At 35.7% G+C, this 20,768-nt stretch overlaps 2 protein-coding genes and 1 pseudogene across 4 annotated transcripts; all 3 read right to left on the reverse strand.

The window, feature by feature from the left end:
* Positions 1–693: 693 nt before the first annotated feature.
* Positions 694–6,165, reverse strand: LOC148868703 (uncharacterized). 2 transcript variants are annotated; one of them, XM_088973444.1, is made up of 8 exons: positions 6,029–6,165; positions 5,606–5,879; positions 3,530–3,756; positions 3,314–3,414; positions 2,038–2,119; positions 1,855–1,940; positions 1,346–1,617; positions 694–1,111 (listed from the first exon to the last, which is right to left on the reverse strand). In XM_088973444.1, exons 3-7 carry the CDS (start codon positions 3,569–3,571, stop codon positions 1,356–1,358), a joined length of 573 nt encoding a protein of 190 aa, XP_088829570.1. In that variant the 5' UTR covers positions 3,572–3,756; positions 5,606–5,879; positions 6,029–6,165; the 3' UTR covers positions 694–1,111; positions 1,346–1,355. The 2 variants fall into 2 exon arrangements, with proteins under 2 accessions (XP_088829570.1, XP_088829569.1); XM_088973443.1 differs by having other exon boundaries at positions 694–1,617.
* On the reverse strand, positions 5,856–6,964 carry LOC148868704 (putative membrane-associated kinase regulator 1; annotated as a pseudogene).
* Positions 6,965–8,896: 1,932 nt separating this feature from the next.
* On the reverse strand, positions 8,897–12,401 carry LOC148868705 (suppressor of disruption of TFIIS-like). 2 transcript variants are annotated; one of them, XM_088968245.1, is made up of 9 exons: positions 11,263–12,401; positions 10,753–10,827; positions 10,596–10,661; positions 10,416–10,513; positions 10,267–10,304; positions 9,997–10,084; positions 9,586–9,903; positions 9,266–9,331; positions 8,897–9,162 (listed from the first exon to the last, which is right to left on the reverse strand). In XM_088968245.1, exons 2-9 carry the CDS (start codon positions 10,811–10,813, stop codon positions 9,007–9,009), a joined length of 891 nt encoding a protein of 296 aa, XP_088824371.1. In that variant the 5' UTR covers positions 10,814–10,827; positions 11,263–12,401; the 3' UTR covers positions 8,897–9,006. The 2 variants fall into 2 exon arrangements, with proteins under 2 accessions (XP_088824371.1, XP_088824370.1); XM_088968244.1 differs by having other exon boundaries at positions 11,962–12,161.
* Positions 12,402–20,768: the final 8,367 nt, after the last annotated feature.

Below are 20,768 nucleotides of genomic sequence, written 5' to 3' on the forward strand. Positions count from 1 at the left end.
CTTTGAGGAGATTTTGTCTATCATTTCTCATTGAATTTTTATTTGGACCTCCAACTCAGAGCATTTTAAAGGAGTACCATTTTCTGACCTCCAAAGAAATGCTGCAGAATTTCTGTTCTCCAAACACCATACCTTAATCCTCCCTACCCCACATTCTCCTGTGGCAGAAGGGGAGATAACCTTGTACTTTGATGGAAGTGCGTTTGGAAACCCAAGTGCAGCAGGAATCGGTGGAATTTTTAGAAGAAGAGATGGCACAGTTATTTGGGCTTTTAGTGGACCGATAGGAATATCCTCTTCAACAAAGGCTGAAATTATGGCAGCACTAACTGGAATCAGGATTGTGAGAGATCTGGGTTTTCAGATCATCACCATAAAAGGAGATTCAGAAAATACAATCAGGTGGCTAGCTGATTCTGGCAGTGGGTCATGGGCTCTAGCTCATTTTTTGACTGAAGCAAGGGATATCCTTCTCAACCTAAATGCACAGCTGGGTTGGATCCCTAGGGAGCTAAACACTGATGCGGATGGTCTAGTAAAAGCTGGTGCTCACAGGGATGTCTTGTTTAGTGATAGTTCTCTTCCTACTTAACTCTTGAGTTGTAATTTCTGTGTACATCTTCTTATGTACCCTCAATTTATTAATAAAGTTAACATATTTAAAAAAAAAAAAAAATTAGAACACCACAATAATAAGAGGGAAAAGCAAAGGAGTGTTGCCTGTTTGCTAAGAAATATTGGAACTCTCATGCTTTAACAGAATTGGCCCCATGCAAAACTACAAAACAGCCTGTGACATATGACACATTTAGCTAACTCAAAGAGACTCGGAATGATGACTGGACAATGGGTAAGATCTGGCAGAACTTTTTAGCTGAGTTTTCTTCAAGAGGATACAAGAGGTAGTGCTAGGATCCGATATGCTAGTTACTATAAGCATTCATACAATTTTCACATCCCTAACCCACATGCATCATTTAACACAGTTTGACCGCTGTACTTATCCTTGGTTGGGTCACAACAAAAGATTTGTATTCAAAATCACCAATTAAGTCCACTTTTAAGTCTAGGATCAGCAAATATGCATGTAATCTGTACTCTGTAGGTCATCCTGCAAGAATTTATAAACAACTAACAGAAACAGAATGAAAGAACTTGATCCTACAGAGATAGGGGAAAACCTGACTAAAAATTTTCAAAATACTTGTTAAAGATAATAAAGTTAAAATGAAGTACTATTGGCAGGATGCACCGAGTTACATACCACATCTACGGTTTTAAACTATGTATTAGAAGCTCAAAGTAAATAGAACAATAAAATCACACAACAATGAAAAATATTCACCTGATGTTGTTCATCCCCTCTTGTTCTGAGCTTTTGGTGGTCTTAGAACACTCCAGTCCAGCTTTTCATGCTTCTGTTTCTTATAGGAGCCTTTACTGTTTCTTGGTGATGGACGTTGATCACCCAGACTAATTATGTTTCTTTGTGATTCACCAGGATATTGTGATTCAGTCTTTATATCTGGCTGTTTTCTTTTATGATCTCCATCACAATCACTGTCAGGTCTAGCTACATTTGAGGACTCTGTCATGGTTGCTGAAGACTCATTTTCTCTGTAGAAGTAGAAAAGAAAACCAAACATCAATGTATGCACCACTTACATGAAGCCATACTAGAAACTGCCTCAAAAGGTAAACCCTCTTTACACAGAAATACAATAACATGATACTCCATAATAATGAACTATTCACAGATGTTGAAATTTGAGGTTCCACCATCATGTATAGCACTAGTGGTATTACAAGTTTACAACAGATGTTGAAACTTGAATCCAATGCTAAATCACCAACCTGGGATAAGCTCCTCCATTTTGATTGCCAGAATTTGTGGCAAATGCTTTTGGTTGACAAAGACTTGCTGCCTCTTCATTCATTTTCTACCAAGTACCGAGAGAAGACAAGGCTTTGACATGAGGAAGCAATGTGGTGAACAGTCTTTGGAATTGTTTCAAGTTGATTAATCTTGATACTCACATCAATGGAAGGATTAAAACTTTGAAATGACATTCGCCCTTTCAGTGCCCCCGGATGGGGATCCCCTTCCATTATGACTATGCTGTAGATAAAGAAATAGCTAGACAAGTGAAACAAGACTCATGCCCATATATATAATAAAATTGAAGTCACATTCAAGAGAAATACTAGCAAATTTTCAAAGGATGCTGAACCCAAAGGCATCAAGCATAAGAATAGCATCTGCAGCTGGAGTGAATGACTGACTATAAAAAGTTCATGAAGAAATTGTTATAAATTCAACCTACTCCCTGCATTCATCAAAGAATAAAGATGACTATGAGGCCCCGCTCTACTTTTTCTTCTCTCTTTAATTTCTCCTGTATCTCCAACATAGGAGTCTCCAGTCTTGTGATCATTGTACATTAATCTACTCCAACCAAAAGCACCAAACCCCCCTAACAATCAACAAAAGCTCAAACAGAGAACTCTATCCCAACTCAACACCACCTAAAACTTTATTTGACTACCCAACATTGCCAGAGGTTCATATTTGACCCCCTTTACTTCCCTTACAAACTTTCTTAATTTTCTTCATCTTCTTGTTAGGTCCTCCAACCCCAAGCAAACATCTACTAACTATTTCATCTAGGAAGCTACATGTTGCACAACTATTCCCACTAACTATCAAGTTTGGATAAACCTCCCACAGTTTTGTAAGAGAATCTGTACTCATATCAATGTCTTCATTTTATTTCTTTTGCACTATATATGTTAAACATTGAAATATACTGATATCTTCCTTGGTTATAAAATGCCAGAATAACTTATGATAGAGAACAGTTAATAGATGAATGCCAATCGCTTGCTTGGTTATAAAAGATATCCTTAATTATTTTACTTAGTGAAAAAATGAAGAAGAGCAAACTGAAGTCTCCTCTGTTCTTTTTTTTTTTTTTTACGCTGTCGGTTCAGGTTATATGGTTTCAGAAAATGGCTTAATCTGAAATCAGAGCATAACTCGATTTCAACAAACAAAGATTATGAATTTATATATCCTAAAACATATAAGAGTCTCAAATGGACCCAATGGTGAAGAATACAGCTAAATTTTTTTATTATTAAATATGCTACATTCCATCTCGAACATTACAAAGATAATTAAACAGTAATTCGACTAAGAAATATCTTCATAAACCAATTTCTTTTTATTCATTTATTTATTTATTATTTGGGGGGGAGGGGGGGTAACCGTATAACTCGGACAAATTCTTCTAAGAAACTTAAGACGAAATACCATTTTCTATTCTGAAAACCAGGCGAAACAAAGTCACTATTGGGTTTGAGCTCTTCTTCTTTCTTAGATTTCTCCTCTTTTTGAGCTGCCCTTTGCATGAACTGAAATAATAAAGAATATACCAATTGAATTTCAAGGAAATACCAACCCAAATCTCCACCAGGAACTTGCAAAGAAAGAAATCAGTCTACAATTAATTTTTTCCCTCTGTCTTACCTTCAAGTTCTTCAACGTGCTAGAAAGCTCACGCTTGGCCATTCTGACCTTGAGTAGCTAGTAGTCGAACTTGAACACTAAGCACCAAGACCTCCTCCCGCTCTCTCTCTTCTCAAAGAGAAGGGCTGTTTTCTAAGATGATGTATCGACTATCGTCTTTCATTAGGGCTCCACACGGATCGAATCGAATCGGATCTGATTCCATGATTCGTTTAAGCTGTATTTGGCTTGAAGCAAAAAACAGGGAAAGAAAATGAAAGGCAATGGAAATTCTTTTATTATATCGATATTTAATATTTTATTAATCTCTCATAACAAGTTGATTACAAAACAAAGTTATAATAATGCTTTCATTAAGATGCTCTAACCAACTGAGCTATGAAAACAGTTATTTATTTATAAAAACCTTTATAATATCTTCCTTAGGTCACAACGTCAGACAACCGTACAAGCCTTATTTTAAGGATAAAATATTGAATCATGGAGCAAAACCGCTCTTTAGCCCTAGAACTTGTTATTTATCCAATATTATGAAAATGAAAAACCCACAATTCAATGAGTCTCTATTGAAAAATTAAAAATAAAAAATAAAACACGATTAATGTTTTCAATAAAAGCTTTGTGTTTTTTTGGTTAATATATGTATGCATCATGGTGCAATGTTTTAAAAAACCATCAAGAATCGAAAACCGTTTAAGTCATTGGTTTTTGGGTCAATGGTTCAATCCTTAAATTTGGATAGATGGCCTATTATAACAAAAATATCAAAATAAAAAGTTAAAATAAAAAATGGCCAAAAGCATTAAATAGGTCTACAGTTTAACCACCTGAATCAAGAGCCTAGATTTCCTATTCACTTTTCCTATCCATTCTCTATCTGTCGTGATTGCAGCCACACATCTCTCAATTCATAATAGAGATATGTGATTCCAATACATAGCGGGTAGAGAGTGAGCAGGAAATTCCGAGTGCTGAATCAACTGATCATTGACCAATTTAATGGTTTTTGTCAAAGATCAGGTTTGGGATAAAACAGAACCGATTGCATAGACGTTTCCCAAGATTGAACAATCCGACTGTCTAAGTCAACGATGGTTCAAAAACCATGTCATAATAGTAAACTGATACGAGATCTTCCACCCAAAAAAATAACAGAAATTAGGTGCCCAAACTGTAGTTATTGGTTCTCTGTCCCAAAAGCACAGAAACTGAGGTCATAATTGTAATGAGGCCCCCAAAATTACAATTAATGATTATCCAATCACTATGCTTGATCCCACTGTATTGTCTAAAATCTTTCTAAACTTCCTGAACCTAAGTGCATTGATAAAAGCCCATTTCGATCCAAATAATAATGAATAGAATTTGGATTCATTTGCAACCTACAATGGTATTGGGAATTGGAATTAACTAAAATCATACAACATTGATCTGCCTCGTATGGAAAAGTAAAAGGCCTAGAAGTTTGGGACCCTAATTGTCAATAATAAGAAATTAAATATTAAAAGTATTTTAAAAATATTAATTAGGAGAATTTGAGATAAGGTGCTTTCGATCCCTAAAATCTGGTTCACGGCGTTCTTTGTTTCTGCTAACTCCAAACTTTAAACCCTATTTAGCATGTCCTGATTCCTGACCTAAATCTCGTTATCTCGATGAGCTTGTGATTAATATCATAATACCTACAATAAATATTTGAACATCTGGTATGCGTATTCGGTATATCCAACCCTCCTCCTTTTAAGAGCCTACTTTTCTTGTTTTCTATTCTGGTTAAAATTCAGCTATTACTTATGGGCTAAGCTTCAGGCTTTAGTCTATTCAAACTCAGCCCATGAATAATTGTAATTGGTATTCGTATTGAACTTTGGTATTCGTATTGAAATTAAGTTACTGTCCTGTTAAAAGAAAATGATAAAGAAAGGTAAGAGAGTATTCTTTTACAAAGACCCCCTGGTACTAAGGGGTCTGTACACAAACATACTTTTTTTGTTAGCGTTCAAAAAGAACGTTATAATATTTTTTAATCCTTATATTATCCTTATAATAATTATTCGGATAAGGGGAGAAAAATACTTTTCATCTTCTCAGACCTTACGATCCTCGTTCTCTGTTTCTTCCTCCAATTTTGCTTCAATTCATGCACTCTAGTCCCCTTTAAAATGAACGAAGAACCTTCAATGGTATAGTCAACATTTCCATTCTCATCGATAAATCCGTACACGTAAATTGTCAGAAAAGTCGAACACCCATTAAGCCAAATAAATTCAGAGCCCAAGAGATCCGTAAACTTAAATTGTCAAGCCAAACCAAGAGAAAATCGAGATGGGTTTCTCCTAGGAATCATCACCTAATAAGAGAAGAGATTTAGATACATTCTTTTCTAAGAGACATCTGGTTTTAAGTTCTTGAGATTAAAAATGAACAAAAACTAAAAAGAGATTTAGATACATTCTTTTTGAGCAAAATTAATACTAACTTTCAGATCTAATTACTCACCAGCGTTTTGTTCTGATTTCTGAAGCAAGGAGTTCTTGCAGCGAGTAATGGCTCCTTGAATCACACTCTCCAACTCCTCCATTGACGACGAATCTGCATACTGCATGCTTCCAACGATGTTACCACCAAAAACACTGCTTCGACAAAGCACACCGGAATGACTGGGCGACAACCACTTCGAAGATGGGCAATTAGAAACACATTTTTTCCTTCGTGAGTATTTCAGGTTTCCAGAGAATGAATGAGAGAATACACTTGTTCTCTTTCCTCGTACTTGAAGCAGAGATTTCTCTGTTTTTCCCGGACTTCTCTGTCCTCATCTTCAACGAAGCCACTGTTACCATCGCCGCCGTCTTCTGTTGCGCTGTTTCTGTGATAACTTCTCGTATAAAGGTTTCACCCTTTTCAAATACTTCCTTATCACGTCCTTGGCCGACGCGCTCATCCGCTTCACAGAAGAAGGACCCGATACATTCTCTTGATCTCTATGCTTGTTGTTGTCTTTGCGAACACAGAAGAGAACCTCGCTAGAGAGAAGTACTTGGATTTCTTGATCTATGGTCTCTGATGGTGATAATTGTGGTTGAGACGCTTAAAGTCGTCTTCCTCGGCCGCGACGAGTCACACTCGGTCAACAAGACGAGATCACCGGAAAAAAGAGGAGCTGGAGTCATTGGAGTTGCCGGTCAAGTCTCGAGAAGCGGTGGTAGTGGAGTCGGAGCAAGACGAAGAGCTGGACGGGGCTAGCAGGAGAGTTCGAACCATGGAGAGGCGGGGGGAGAGATGGAGAGGGAGAAGATGGCCCTTGTAGAAGAGCTCGTCGGCTGGACAGAGATTGGAGGAGGCCATTCGAGGGGATAGAGAGATGGTGAACTGGCGAGATGCCAGATATGATGAATAAAAGAGAGAGAGAGAGAGAGAGAGAGGAGACAACATTCAAGCTTTTCAAGTTCTATTCTGGAATGATCAGTGAACAGGTTAAATAGGTTTTAATCGAAAAAGGGCAAAATATATATATATATATATAACAATTAAAAAACCATGCTTTTGAGGATGGTAATGGCATTTACATGGGAAAGGGAAGGAGAAACCTTGTTGCAAAACTATATTTTAATGTTAACTAACAGGACCCGTGCAGTGCACGGGATTTATTAAGTGAAAGCTAAATAATAGAAAGGGTCATTTACTAAAATATCCCTTATGGTCATTTACTATAATTTGCAATGGATTTAATCAATCTTCTATTAGATGATTGTGCAAAATGACAGTATTGATCCTAATGTTCATTTAAATAAATTTAATCAAAAGAAAATAAAAATAAAAATACCATTTTTGCCCTTATTAAGATTTGAACAACTATTCTACTAGTTATATTAGGTCATTTTTGTTTTATGTACAAAAAATATTAAGCGTATTTTTGGAATAAAAAATTATGAGCCTAATGGCAAAACAAACACTCCTTAATGAAAGGTTGATTAAGTAAATAAGTTATAAAATATATGGGATGTTTTAGTAAAATAAAAACTATAAGGTAGGTTTAATTAAATATGTAAAACAATAAGTTATGTTCTAGTAAATGACCCCAATAGAAACACATAAGAGCATACAATTGTTTTATATTTCTAACTTTTTAAATAATCAATAACTATTCATATTTTATATATACTAGTTTTAATAATTTTTATAATATAAAAATAACAGTAATTAATTTCAATTAGGTTTATTCATCAAACTAATGAAATTGACCAACTTGATCAATTCGACCCAAGTTGATAAAGCTTTTTAGTATTTTAATTTGGCTTTGATCCAAAAATTTCCCAATTAGACCAAATTGGATCTGTTTCACTTTGGCCGTTTATAAACCGATCAAAATTGAACGACTTAACCATATATATATATATATATATATATATATATATATATATTATATTTTAAATATAATTCTTAATATGAAAAATGAAAATTTTATCATATTTCTTAGTTTAAAATATTTTATATCATAAATCTAATTTGAAATTTATTTTTTATAATTATACTACAACTTTTAAAATTAAATGTTTTATAAATGTTGGGTGTGGTTACAACTTCCAAGCTGAAGAAGAAGTGTATGCGTAATTAGCAATGGGCCGCTCAATTCAATGTGCGGGATGGAGACTGCCGCGTCATGTGGACCTCCATTACAAGTCATCCTTACCTTGGAATAATTGAGCAATGAACAGTGTAATGTTTTAAGGATGAATGAAGTGGGAATATGTGATGCCAGTCCCACACTACAGCCTGGCTCAGCCATCGGAACCTAATCGTCCATACCATATGACATGCGAGAGGGAGATCTAATTATTGTTACATGAACAGGGCTTACTTCCATCTTTACCTGAAAAAGATGGACTGATGCTCCATGTCTTGCGAGTTCAAATCAGTCCCCCCCACAATATTGCCCCCACAACATTCATTGAGATGAACATCTTCCCATGATGACAACATTTAGGATGGGATTAACATCTTCCGATGATATGTAGGACATTGTGGGGTGGGGGGATTGATTTGGTCATCTGTTTTGCTATCACTCTCTCTCTTTGTCTAATAAATTAGCAATTTAGTACTAAGCACTACGCTCTTGTTATCTTGTGGCTCTCGTCTCATCTGGGTTTTATTCAGAAAAGCCTCATCGTGCCATATCTGAACCGCATTTGATAACGACCGGAGAGCAAAGCAAAGCTATTAAGCCGACTAAGGCAGGCAAAACCCACGTGATATGAGGTGGTCAGTAGGTGGTGGTGACTGGCAACAATTTAACATTATTACGTGTAATGTACCACCATAATGAAAATTATGAAAATGTGGGCATGATGAACACAAAACAGGCAATTTTTTGGGGGTTAATTTTTTTTATTTATATTTATTGAATGATGATGATATTACATGTAGATTGTAGATATATAGCATCGCATCGCCGGACACATATTTTCTTTCTACACCTAAGCTGTCACAGATGTCTCTATTGCAACCTTGCCGGAATATCTGACCTTCTCTGACTTTTCTTCGGCTTCCCAGAGCTCCGGCAATGCTTCCCTGATGTTGTGAATGCTTTCTAATGCAAAATCAGAACCCTTGGTTCTGTAAGAAGTGCCCACCTGGCATCATACACATTAAAAATCAGCTTGGTCAGAAACAGAATGGCCCCTTTATAGCCCACCAAGGCATCAAAGAAATTCCACAGATTTTCCAGTGACTCACCAGCACAGTATGAAGACCCACACGTTTTCCCGACTGTATGTTTCGAACACTATCGTCAAAGAACATCTGAAAGATGAAATTAATCCAATTAGTATATGCATATTTTGTTTAAAGTATAATCATTCTCACATTCTTTTAATGGACAAGAAAGAATGTGAGCAATGTCTAGTTATTTACAGTTTTACATTCAGCACAATACTTTGGTGAAAGAATTCATGATGTGGAGCCTACTTTTTCCTTCATGTTTTACATAACAGGAAACTTGCTCCCCTCAAAACCCCAACCCAATGCAATAACTCATAAATAATTCATTGCCTTACCGTTCTCTGGGGATTGATGTTTCCTATCTTGAGTGCTCTTTCAATGGCAATTTCAGATGGTTTGCAGACAACTGGTGTCTTTGGCAATTCCAATCCAGCACTAGGCTGAGAAAAGTGCCCAATAATGTCGAAGTATTGATCAGAGCCTGTGGTAGTTGGTTTTGAACCGCCAAACCCAGAATCATCCTCATCATCAGAGACAGCATTCTTGTGTGTAGGATTCAGGGTCTCAAAGCATATAATCCCTTCAAAACAGTCCTCCAACCCGAGTCTGCTAAGAACTTTGGCAGCATGGATCCTATCTGCGTTTGTGAATATCTATTTTGCAGAGACAGTAGATATCCATTAGTAGGAAGTGTTGCAGCTAAGCAGTATACAAGACTAACTATAATTCAGTGATGAAGATCTTACAACTTTACGAATAGGCAAGCTTAGTAAGAGACTCCTTAGAACAGGATCGGGTTTTAGTTTCTCATAAGGTAATCTTCCGTGAACAAAACTATAAAACAGAAAAGAGCAAGGTTACATTCCTTTTCAAAAGAATACATACAACAACAAAAGAAAATCAGGGCAAGCCAAGGAAAAACGGGGGAAATTCTTTGTTTTTTCGAAAAAGACAAGGTAAAATAGGGGGAATCCTTTCTTTGAAAAAGACAAGGTAAAATAGGGGAAAATCGGCACCTGTGATAATCATCGTAATCAAAATCATAGCCAATGGCCTGCAAGAAAGACAAAACATAGAACCCATTAAATGGAGATACTTTATTAGCACATTATTGTTTGATAACAAAAAGAAAATTAAATTGGGAGGAGGAAAATCGAAGACATACCCTGAGACCAGCCATTGTCGTGCCATAATTTTTGTATAGTAGATTACACATATCAGAAGCTTTGCACTCCTCTATGCCAAGCTTTTGAACCATATAATCTGGAAATGCACCCAGGAAAATTTATAAACAGCGACAATTTAGTGAAATGTAATAAGCTCAGAACTCAGCATCATGTATTACCTTGGATGTTGTTGCGGCATTCTATCGCTAAACCAGAGCTCAAGGGATAAAGAGTATCATCTAGGTCTGAAAAGTAAGAAAACCACCATGAATTAAAATCATCCTTGCAGGCCATCCACTTCGTCAACCAAAATTCAGAAATGATAAAATGACTTACCAAAGAGAAGACAATCATATTTGGGTCTCTGAGCTTGTCTGTATGGGTCCTCAAATTCCATCTTGAATTAAGAAGCTTCAGGAAAGAACAAACAGAGGTTAGCACCTGCTAGATGGATATGAATCCATGAATATTATTAAGATTAGATTAATCGCAGAGTTTTTTTTCCACGGAATATTTGTAAAATGATCAAGTCCAACTGTAACATAGAAGCACCAAAACAGATAGAACTAGACTAGTACATCGATGATTGACACCGAGTTCGATAATAGTGAATAAATCAAAAGTAGGGGCTTCATATAAAGATCATACGCTTTATGACAGAATAGTAAACTTGAGAAAAAAAAAAAAAAGAACAGAAAATTCAAACACCACTCATAGACCACTTTCCACAAACTTTTGGCATATAATAATAAGATTTGAGAGGGAGAAAGAAGAAAAGTCGAAGAGGGTCATTTGTAAACATGGGACCGGAGACATCAGATGAGCATGTTGAGTCATCACTCAAACCTTAGGTGGCTGAGTCTTGAGGGCAGGACCATATTTCAAGCTCAAAAGCTGGTGGTCGAAGGTGAAGGAGTGGTGGGCCTGAAGCCTGAACTCTGAAGGATCCAGTGGAGGCCCCTTCCTCACCACATTGGTCTCCATCTCTTGGTCTATTCACAAGCGAAATCACAATAGGTCCCCAAGATCGAAACTTTTGAGAGAAAAAATGAATAAAACAAAATATCAACTTTGCAAGCCTCAGTCGGTACCAACCAAAGTCCCTGAAAAAATAAAAGCGAAGGAAACAAAAGATATGACTTTTATTCATGGTCCGAGTGCGAAAACCTAAAAAAAACGACAACTTAAAATTATGCTCCCAAAGGAATTATTAACAAAGGCAACATGGTGTTGTTTCTACCATCAATTACAAAACTAATTTCGCAAGTCTAAATTTGAACCCAAACTTGAAACTTTTGATGCAAATTTACGAGCTTTGGGCAACAAAATTCAAAAGCAGAAGAAGCATCACCGCGGGAGCATAATTTTTTCAAGCTCCAGGCAAAAGACAAAAAAAAAAAAAAAAACTCTTCTTATTGTAAAATTAAGTTGCAAGGATCAGAGAAACAAAAGTTCCGGATATAAGAATCTGGAAGCTCCAAAGGATACTCGAAGAACAATGCCAGAACAGCCAATCTTGTTTTTACTTGAAAATGAGAGCCATACCAGTTTGAAATGAGCAGAAGCGGAGAGAAAACAAGAAGGAAACAATAGAAAGGTGGGGAAAACGAAAAACGTAGAAGGACAGGAGTTGAAGCAACACTAAAGATAAAGAAGCGCAGCGCAGGAAGAGAAAGAGGGTAGGAAGGGGGTTTAAATAGGCAAACCGTTCGTTGTTTATTGGCTTTCGTACACAAAATTAAAACGCCTAATTAACAAACTAGTTTTTACCTAAAATAATCTAAAAAAAATCCAATAAAAGGATGGAATTGGAAACGGAAAGGAAACGGAGGAAGGGAAGGGAAGGGGGGAGGATGGACGGACGGTCCACTTTTTCGCTGTCTTGCGAGTTGCGATACAAACATTTCGTTGGAACGATTCACAGCTGTCAGATTTGAATTCGTAGTTGCTTCTCCACCTTCTCTCACAACCAAAACCCCAACTTCACGGCTCTGACCATCGGTTAATTGTCCATATTATTTGATAGAAATTACGGAAATTGCCACTTCTAGATTGGGCAGAGACGTCTTCCCCGGTTCCGCCGTCAAAGGTGGACAGACCCTTAATGGGGCATTCGTGGGGCTCCAGTCTTCATACTCTTGGGGGTTTCTGCCTTTCTGCCTACAGAAGCCCATCATCACGATTTACGACTTTTATCTTTCCAAATGACCTTAATGCCCTCCCTTGGTTATCTAAAACACGGAAAAAATATATATAGATATGGGTGCCTACCTTCGACACTGTGCTGTGCTGTCCACACTAACGTGTCTAGCAGAGAGAGTCTGTGCCGAGATTGTGGACAGCCCGAGTTTTTTCGCCCTTTTCACTGATTGTCCTTAATTTTTTTCTAATAAAAAGTAATTTGTTATTTGGTAGATTTGTCTCCTCTTCTTCTTGCACAGCAGTCAGCAGGGTTTGCTTTGTTCATGAGCCCATGAATACCTATAAGTTTAGAAAATAAATTTAATTTTTGCAATTTTAGGTGAAATGCTAGGCCTCGTCAAATCAAATCACAAGGGTCAGAATCAAAATACTTCAGAATTAAAATCGAAATGAACTATTCCCCTCACCTGTTTGGTTCAGGTTAAAATTAGAATCAGAGTTAGAATTAAATGAAATGGATTCTCATTCCAAAGAGAGGGAAAGGGAATGATTATTCTTTTAAATGAAGAAATGTCATTCCACTAAAATTGAAATTAGATTCCATTCTATCCAATCAAATAATTAGAATCAAAATTCTGATTTCAAACCCTTATTCTCACGAATCCAACAAGCCCTTAATCTAAGTTAAGTTTTGGGGGTTACATTAATCCCAAAGCCATAGTTTACAATTTCAGTCTCATCCTATCCTGTAGAAATTAAATAAACAAGTGTATTGAACTGTCTCGACCCCTTGATGTTCCAACCTATAGCAGCCAGTCTTCTTCCAGTATCTTAATTAAATAAACCATTCTTGAATGTCAAGATCAGATTAGACACCCAAAGTTCATTCTACATTATTTTATCCTTCCAGGCCGATCCATTAATCAGGATAGACAAAGACAACCTCATTAATACTGTTTTTTAAACATACATCATCAAATATTTAAAATAACTCGAGCACTCTTAAAAACCTCTTATTTTATTATACTAGTGGGGAAATTTGAAAGATTGAATAATTTTGTTTACTATTAATTAATTGATAAATTAATAATTAAAATTTGTTAATTAATTAAAAGTATTAAAAGTTATTGTTAATATTTACAATTCTAATATTTATATTTTTCATTTAATGTTGATTTATAGAAAATAATTATTAATTTAATTTGAATAAATATTTTTTAATAAATTTAATTTTATTAATCGTTTGTAGTATTTTTAATAATTGTTATTATTTTCATTATTTTTAAATAAAATTTTTATTGAATTTAAATAAATAAAAATAACTACAAAAGTTAACATTTTTATTAATTTTACTAATAATTAACAATTATATAGGAACGAAAACAATGCGGGTTTGGGGCGGGGCACCCCATCCCTGTTCCTGCCCCATAGTCAAGACGCTCTACCCCATCACCACCCCTTACTCAGTATCAGGCGGGTTAAAGGCAAGGCACCCATTCCCTATCAGGGACAAAAAATCCTTGAACTGCCCCACCTCGTCCTCAATGTCGAGCAAATTCAAGGCAAGGCACCCGATCCTCATCAAGGATGGAGAATCCTAGAATTTTCCCCACCCCATCCCCATTGCCAAGTCGGTCCAAGGCAAGGCACCGACTCCTCACTAGAGATGGAGAATCCTTGAATTTCCCCACCTTGTCTTCAATGTCAAGTGAGTTCGGGGCAAGGCACCCACTCCTCATCAAGGATGGGGAATCCTATAATTTTCCCCTCCCCATTCCCAGTGTCATGTCAGACAAGTTCAAGGCAAAGCACCCACTCCCCATTAGGGACGAAGAATCCTTGAATTTACCTGCCTTGTCCTCAATGTCAAGCAGAGTTTAGGGCAAGACACCCACTCCTCATCAACAACGGGGAATCCTAGAATTTTTCCTGCCCCATCTCTAGTGTTGGGCAGGGTCAAGGCAAGGCATTCACTCCTCATCAACCACATGGTAAATTTCTAAAAGTACACAAATTGCCTTTAATTTTCAAAAATGTAATTATATGAAAATTTTGGAAAATTTATTATATTTGTGTAATTTTGAAAATTTATTCAAATTTATGTTTAAATTGTTATTAAATAATTTATTTTATTTTTAAATGGTTTACTTAAAAAATTACACTAATTTATCTTATTTTTTCTAATATAAACTAATCAATAATTTCTGATTTCCAGTATTATACTAATTTATCTTAATAATTTGTGTAATTATTGGTTCAAATTACAAATTTCCCTTTCCGTACTCATTTATCTTTAAGAATGTTCAATAATTTACAATAAAAATTACATGATTTTTCAATAGTTCTCCAAAATCTATCAAATGTAATAAATTTTCCTAAAATTTCCAAAATATTCCAAAAATTTTCAATAATTATTTAATAAATTTTAAATAAACTTTCAAAAGTTTAATACCTTTTAATTTCTAAAATGTTATTTTGTGAAAATGTAGTTTTATGAAACTTTTTGAAAAATTTATTACATCTATGTAATTATGGATATTTATTAAAAATATTTTAAATTGTTATTAAATATTTATTTTTATTAGGTAGTTTACTAACAAAAATACACTAATTTATATTTTATTTTCCAATATAAATTAATTAGTAATTTCATTTTCCAACATTATAAAATTTTATCCCACATTTACTTTTAGTTATTGATGGAGCGCAATCCGGCCGGTCCTAGCTGTTAACGATCTTGCCTCTAGTTGGAGCAAAAGGTGTCTGAAATGGGAAAGAAAGCGAGTATCTTCGGGGAGGGACCAGGTGAGAGTGCTCCAAAGCTCAAGTTAGTATCCTCAAAGGCAAGATGATAAACTAGATGGCGCAAAGTTCACATACCTCGTTCTTGGGGGGTAGAGAGCCTTTTATAACCACTTTGCGGACTCACTCCTAAGCTTCGGGCAGGTCAGGTATGATTACCTCTACGCTTCTGCCAGTTCGGGTGTCCTCACCTCTACTGGGGTAGAACTGCCACTGCTCTCTTTGTCGGAGCTGTCTCTGTAACTAGAGATGGCGGTGACAGGTGGCGGTGGCAGGTGGTCGTTGAAGTGCGGCTGTCAAACATCAGGTCCCAAGTCAGTCAGGTGCGCAACCTCCAGATACGAACTCCTTTGGTGTCAGGTACGGTGCGGTTGTTCAGTTTGGCGTCCCGAAGGCGAAGTGCTGGAGTGGTATGCGAGGTGAAGTCTTGAGTTCGGATAGAGGTGTGGCTCGAACTGCCATGAGGCGGGCCAATTCGGGCCGTTGCTTTTTGTGTTTGTAAGGCTCAGGGTCCAAGAGAGAGCTTGGGCTCCTTGTGGGGAGTTCAGACCACGGGTTCCTCTTTTCGGAGCTCGCGCCTTGGGCATACTGTTGTGTCGAGCTACTGCCTTTCCACGTGTTGGGTGGTTGCGAGGTCGGGCCAAATCTTCCTTCATCAGTTATGAACTACAATAATAGCAATAACTAAATTTTTATACTTTTTGGTACTTGTTAAATATAATTCTCAATTTTATAGAAATTAGCAATTTCTACAAAAATGTTGTAATTAAAATGAATATAACAGTATTTACCCAAAATACTTTAAAAAGTCATGATCAGTTAATTAATAACAATATTTATTAAATTTTGGTAATTTACTAACTGTGTGTATTAACTTTTGGTAATAACACTATTTAATACACATTGAATATGGGTTGGATTAAATATTAATCATATTTAACTATCTTTTAATTAATATGAATATTTTAAATGAGAGAGTGGATATAGATTGAGGGGATAGAGTTTAGGAATTGATTGGGAAGTGGGGTAACATGATACATTCCTAATGGCTTAGAGGAGATACTTTAGGAGAGAGATTATAGGAATACTTTTAGGCCCCGCTTGGTTTGTAGGATTAGGGGTCTAGAATCGAAATCGGAATGGGCCCATTCCAATTCTTACTGTTTGGTTGGGCGGAATCGGAATCCCATTCCCATTCTTGCTGGAATGACATTCCTTCATCTGAGGGAATGGCCATTCCCTACCACTCCTTTGGGAATGAAATCCCATTCCTGATGATTTTAATTCCCATTCCCATTCCTGTCTGAACTAAACAAACTATGGGAATGGACCATTTCGATTCCAATTCTGAAGGATTTCGATTCCGATTCTGACTTCAAACCAAATGGACCCTTAGGTAGTTGGGTTAGAAATGGTGATGTGGCTTAATGTGAGTGGTGTGAAGGGAAGAGGAGAGATAGCCAAGGAGAATGCAGAGTGGGGGTAATGGAGAATGAGAGGCATGTTGACGTGGACGTCTTGCTTTATATATATAGATAGACTAGCGGGGCCCGTGCGATGCACAGGATGGAGCACTCCTCCATGTCCCCCGCCCCCATAGTCAAGACATTCTACCCCATCCCTGTCAGGTCCCTAGTGGTGGGGCGGGTTCAAGGCGAGGCACCCATTCCTTATCGAGGATGGGGAGCCCCCAAATTTTCCCCACTCGAGGCAACTACCTAAAAATGTTCTAATTTGTAGATATTTTACAATTAGGACTATGGGAATTTGGAAATATTTTAGGAATTGGATTATAACAATTTAGGGGTATTTTATAAATGGAATTGTGGGATCCTAGGATTATAAGAATATGAGGAAAACTTAGAGATATTTTAAAAATCAATATTAATTCTACTCATATTTTATTAATTTACCATTGGGTTTGGAGAATTATATGCAAACCCTGTCTCTGATTTGGAGCAAAAATATTTTCCCTATCCCTTCCCTATTCTAGATTTGGAGTAAAAGTATTTTCCCGGTCCCTTCTCTGTCCCTAATTTGGAGGTGAATGAATTATGTTGCAGGCCTAAACTTGCTAGTTGGCACCATTTGATTGACCCACGTTTCCATCCTACCAATGGTCGGCGTATTATGTAACCTCCAAGAGTTCATGATTTACCACTTATTCTATCAGATCACCAAGTATGTGTTTGGTTCCGTTTATGTTTTTCATTCAACATTTGTACTTTGTTTGCTTGTAAAAATAATTACATCCGTTTATGACTAGGCACCATATTAGCATAATAGTGAAAAAATGACTAACCGTTTGAGGAAGCTTTAAAAATAACTTTATAAATGGTAGACATGCACAAAAACCAAAATCATTTTTTAGTATTCTCAATATATACGAAAAATCATGAGAAGAGAACTGCAAAAATGACACCTATGTAACAACATTTATTGAATAAACCCCCATAATTCCAAACACCCTCTTGTTTTATCCTTTCTCTCTTTTGCTTTTGAAGGATCACTTTATTGCCCCCTCCTCCATGTAAGATAAGATAAAGCTTATTTTTAAGAACAAGGGTATTGGTTGTATAAACCCTTTTTTCAACTTTCACTAAAGATGATATCGTATAAAGTGATTTTCTTAATTACCCATCTTTCTTCTTCATTATCTTAAGTTCTTAACCAATTAAAACCCATTTCTCAAAACTAAACAATTCATCACTTGAGACATCTAAAACTGTGAACCATACATACGACGGAAGCAAGATGTATCAACCAATATTTAAAACATTTGTAGTAATTGTCAACTAGTATCCTTTGGGTTTGGGTCCTCTTTATTCATTTGACGTCAGACCTTGACCTCAGAGTTTGTGTGATTCAATGATTAAGTAATTTGTTATAATACAAGTAAAATATTGACAGGTGGCATAGGTCTATGTACGCGTTTCTCCATCTTACAAACAAAAGCGGTTTGCCACGTGGTAAAAGTGAATACAAGAGAAGAGCCTGGAAAGTCCTGACTCCTGAGTTTACTCCCGTCAAGGGAGTATGCCCACACTAGACCATGGGCTGATGTCGAAAACGACAGCGGACATTGATTTTGACAAAGGCATTTAACTGCATATACAAGTAATAAAAAACTGTGGTAGATGCAACTGATGGCTCTTCATTTATTTATTTGATGATGAGATGATACATTTATGAAATGGATGGCTTGGATCTTGAATGTCAGCTCTCCAAATGACCAACCAAAAAGAAGACAACAAAATCCCTGACCTCATATTTTGTAGATGGCCACGTTCCTTTCGCTGTGACAGGTGTCAAACAATTTAAATATATTGTTTGGGAACCGTCTAAGGAAAATGGACAAAAACATGTACTGTTTTGTACTCCACGAGGGGGATGTATTGTAAGTTTGTAACGAATTGCCATCCGGAGAGAGAATCTACACCCAGAATCAACCTATTTGGTCATTTTATATTTTATAACTTTTTATATAATTACAATATTTTATTTTATGAGTAGTTGAACGTCAAATTAAGATTTTAACCAATATGTCAGAGATACGAACTTGGCTTAAATATATAGTAAAAATTCTCACCCCCTTATTAGGTTTAGATTCGTCGTTATTCTTTTTATACTTTCCTATTTTTCTGTTTGTCTTTCTCTTTTTCCTCTTTCTTAAAGAAATCATTTACTTATCGAAGAAACCCGTCACATTAAAGTTGTTATATGATCTATTTATTTTTCATTAATCCACAATGTGACAAGGATAAATGAAAATTTTCAATTATAGCATGCTATTTTTAATTCGCATTCTTTGTGAAGTTGATGCATTATAGATTTTGTCTTATTTAATTTATGAATTTTATAAATAGATAGGTAGTTAGGGGTGGTCACGAGCTGAACTTTTCATAAGTTAAACCGAGTTTGAGCCTGATATATAGGCTCGATCGTGAGGCTAGCGAGCCTAATATAATAAATAAATATTTTTTTATTATATACATACATACATATATATATATACGTATAAATATATAAATATATAAATATATATATATATAATTTTATTATATAATAATATTTTTATTTTTTATTTATAATGGTAAATAATTTTTATTTTTTTGTATGTAAAATAAAACATTATTTATATGTAAAATAATAAATGTTTTTTATAATTCTTAATTTTTTGTATGTAAAATAAAAAAAATATTTTTATATTTATACTTTTTATTTAAAAAAAAAAAACTTGGCTTACAGTCAAGTTTGAAGTTGCAAGCTTTGAACTGAGTCGAGCTCGAGCTTAAATCTTTAGCTCGAATCGAACTTGAGCCTAATATAGTTTTAGTAAGTTGAGGTCAAATAGCCAAGTATTCGGCTCGGCTCGAATCCACCCCCTACAGATAGTTAATTAGTTAGTTATTGAGAGAGAGAGAGAGAGAGAGAGAGAGAGAGAGAACTAATGTTGGGTTTTGCCTCTTTATTAACAGAACATGTTTAGGCTTGAGCCTGAGTCCAACCCAACTATCAGGCCTAAATCTTGAACCCAAGCATGGCCTTCATATAAAACCCGAATTTTAGCTCTAAGCCATAAGCTCAACTTAAAAATTGATCAAGATGAAAATTTTATTTTTTACTTGAAAAATTGAATTATTTATATTAAACTGCCTTAAAACCTAAAAAAAAAAATCTCACTATGGCGTAAGAAAAAAGAAAAAAGTATAAAATACTATCGGACCTGCCTTTTTTAAGACCGTGTGCCTTAAAATCCGTTGGACCACCCAGGCAATGAACAAGTCTACTCGTCAATAATATTCCAAAGTCTGACTCATTCAGCGTGTGACCAGGTTAATCAAGATATATCAATCAATAGAAAAAAAATTCTTGGGATTCCAAAAAAATAGAATCTCGAGGATTCTCCTAATAGAGAAAAACCCTGAAAAATGGATATACGGGGTTGTATGGTTCAAATTCAAATAAATTAAAATGCACAGATATTGTCCGATCTCTGGATCCATGGTCGGTATATAAAAATATCAAAACATAGAAAAAAGGAAAGAAACAGTAGCATTGGTAATCCATGGAAAAATCCAAACACCTGCTGACCTGCAGCTGGAGTCTTCGAATGAATGACATTTGCTTTTCTTTTCAAGACCGTGATGACCTATTTATTTGAATCAAATTACTTAATTAAGATGAAATATAAAATTAAGATGCATTGTTTGATCAATCACGAATTAGATTTTATAATTTAGTAGTGCTTTATTATTATTTTGTTAAGCAAACTTTGTTGCATATACTATTTGAATGGTGGGGTTTTATATAAAATGGATGGATATAATATATATAGCTAGAATTGGTATAAAGATATGCACAAGACAAGCATAATGTGCGTGTACACAATTTTATAGTGGCCTTGC

Source organism: Nelumbo lutea, chromosome 2, assembly GCF_056320005.1.
Source record: "Nelumbo lutea isolate HS-2025 chromosome 2, American lotus-T2T, whole genome shotgun sequence".
NCBI lineage: Eukaryota > Viridiplantae > Streptophyta > Magnoliopsida > Proteales > Nelumbonaceae > Nelumbo > Nelumbo lutea.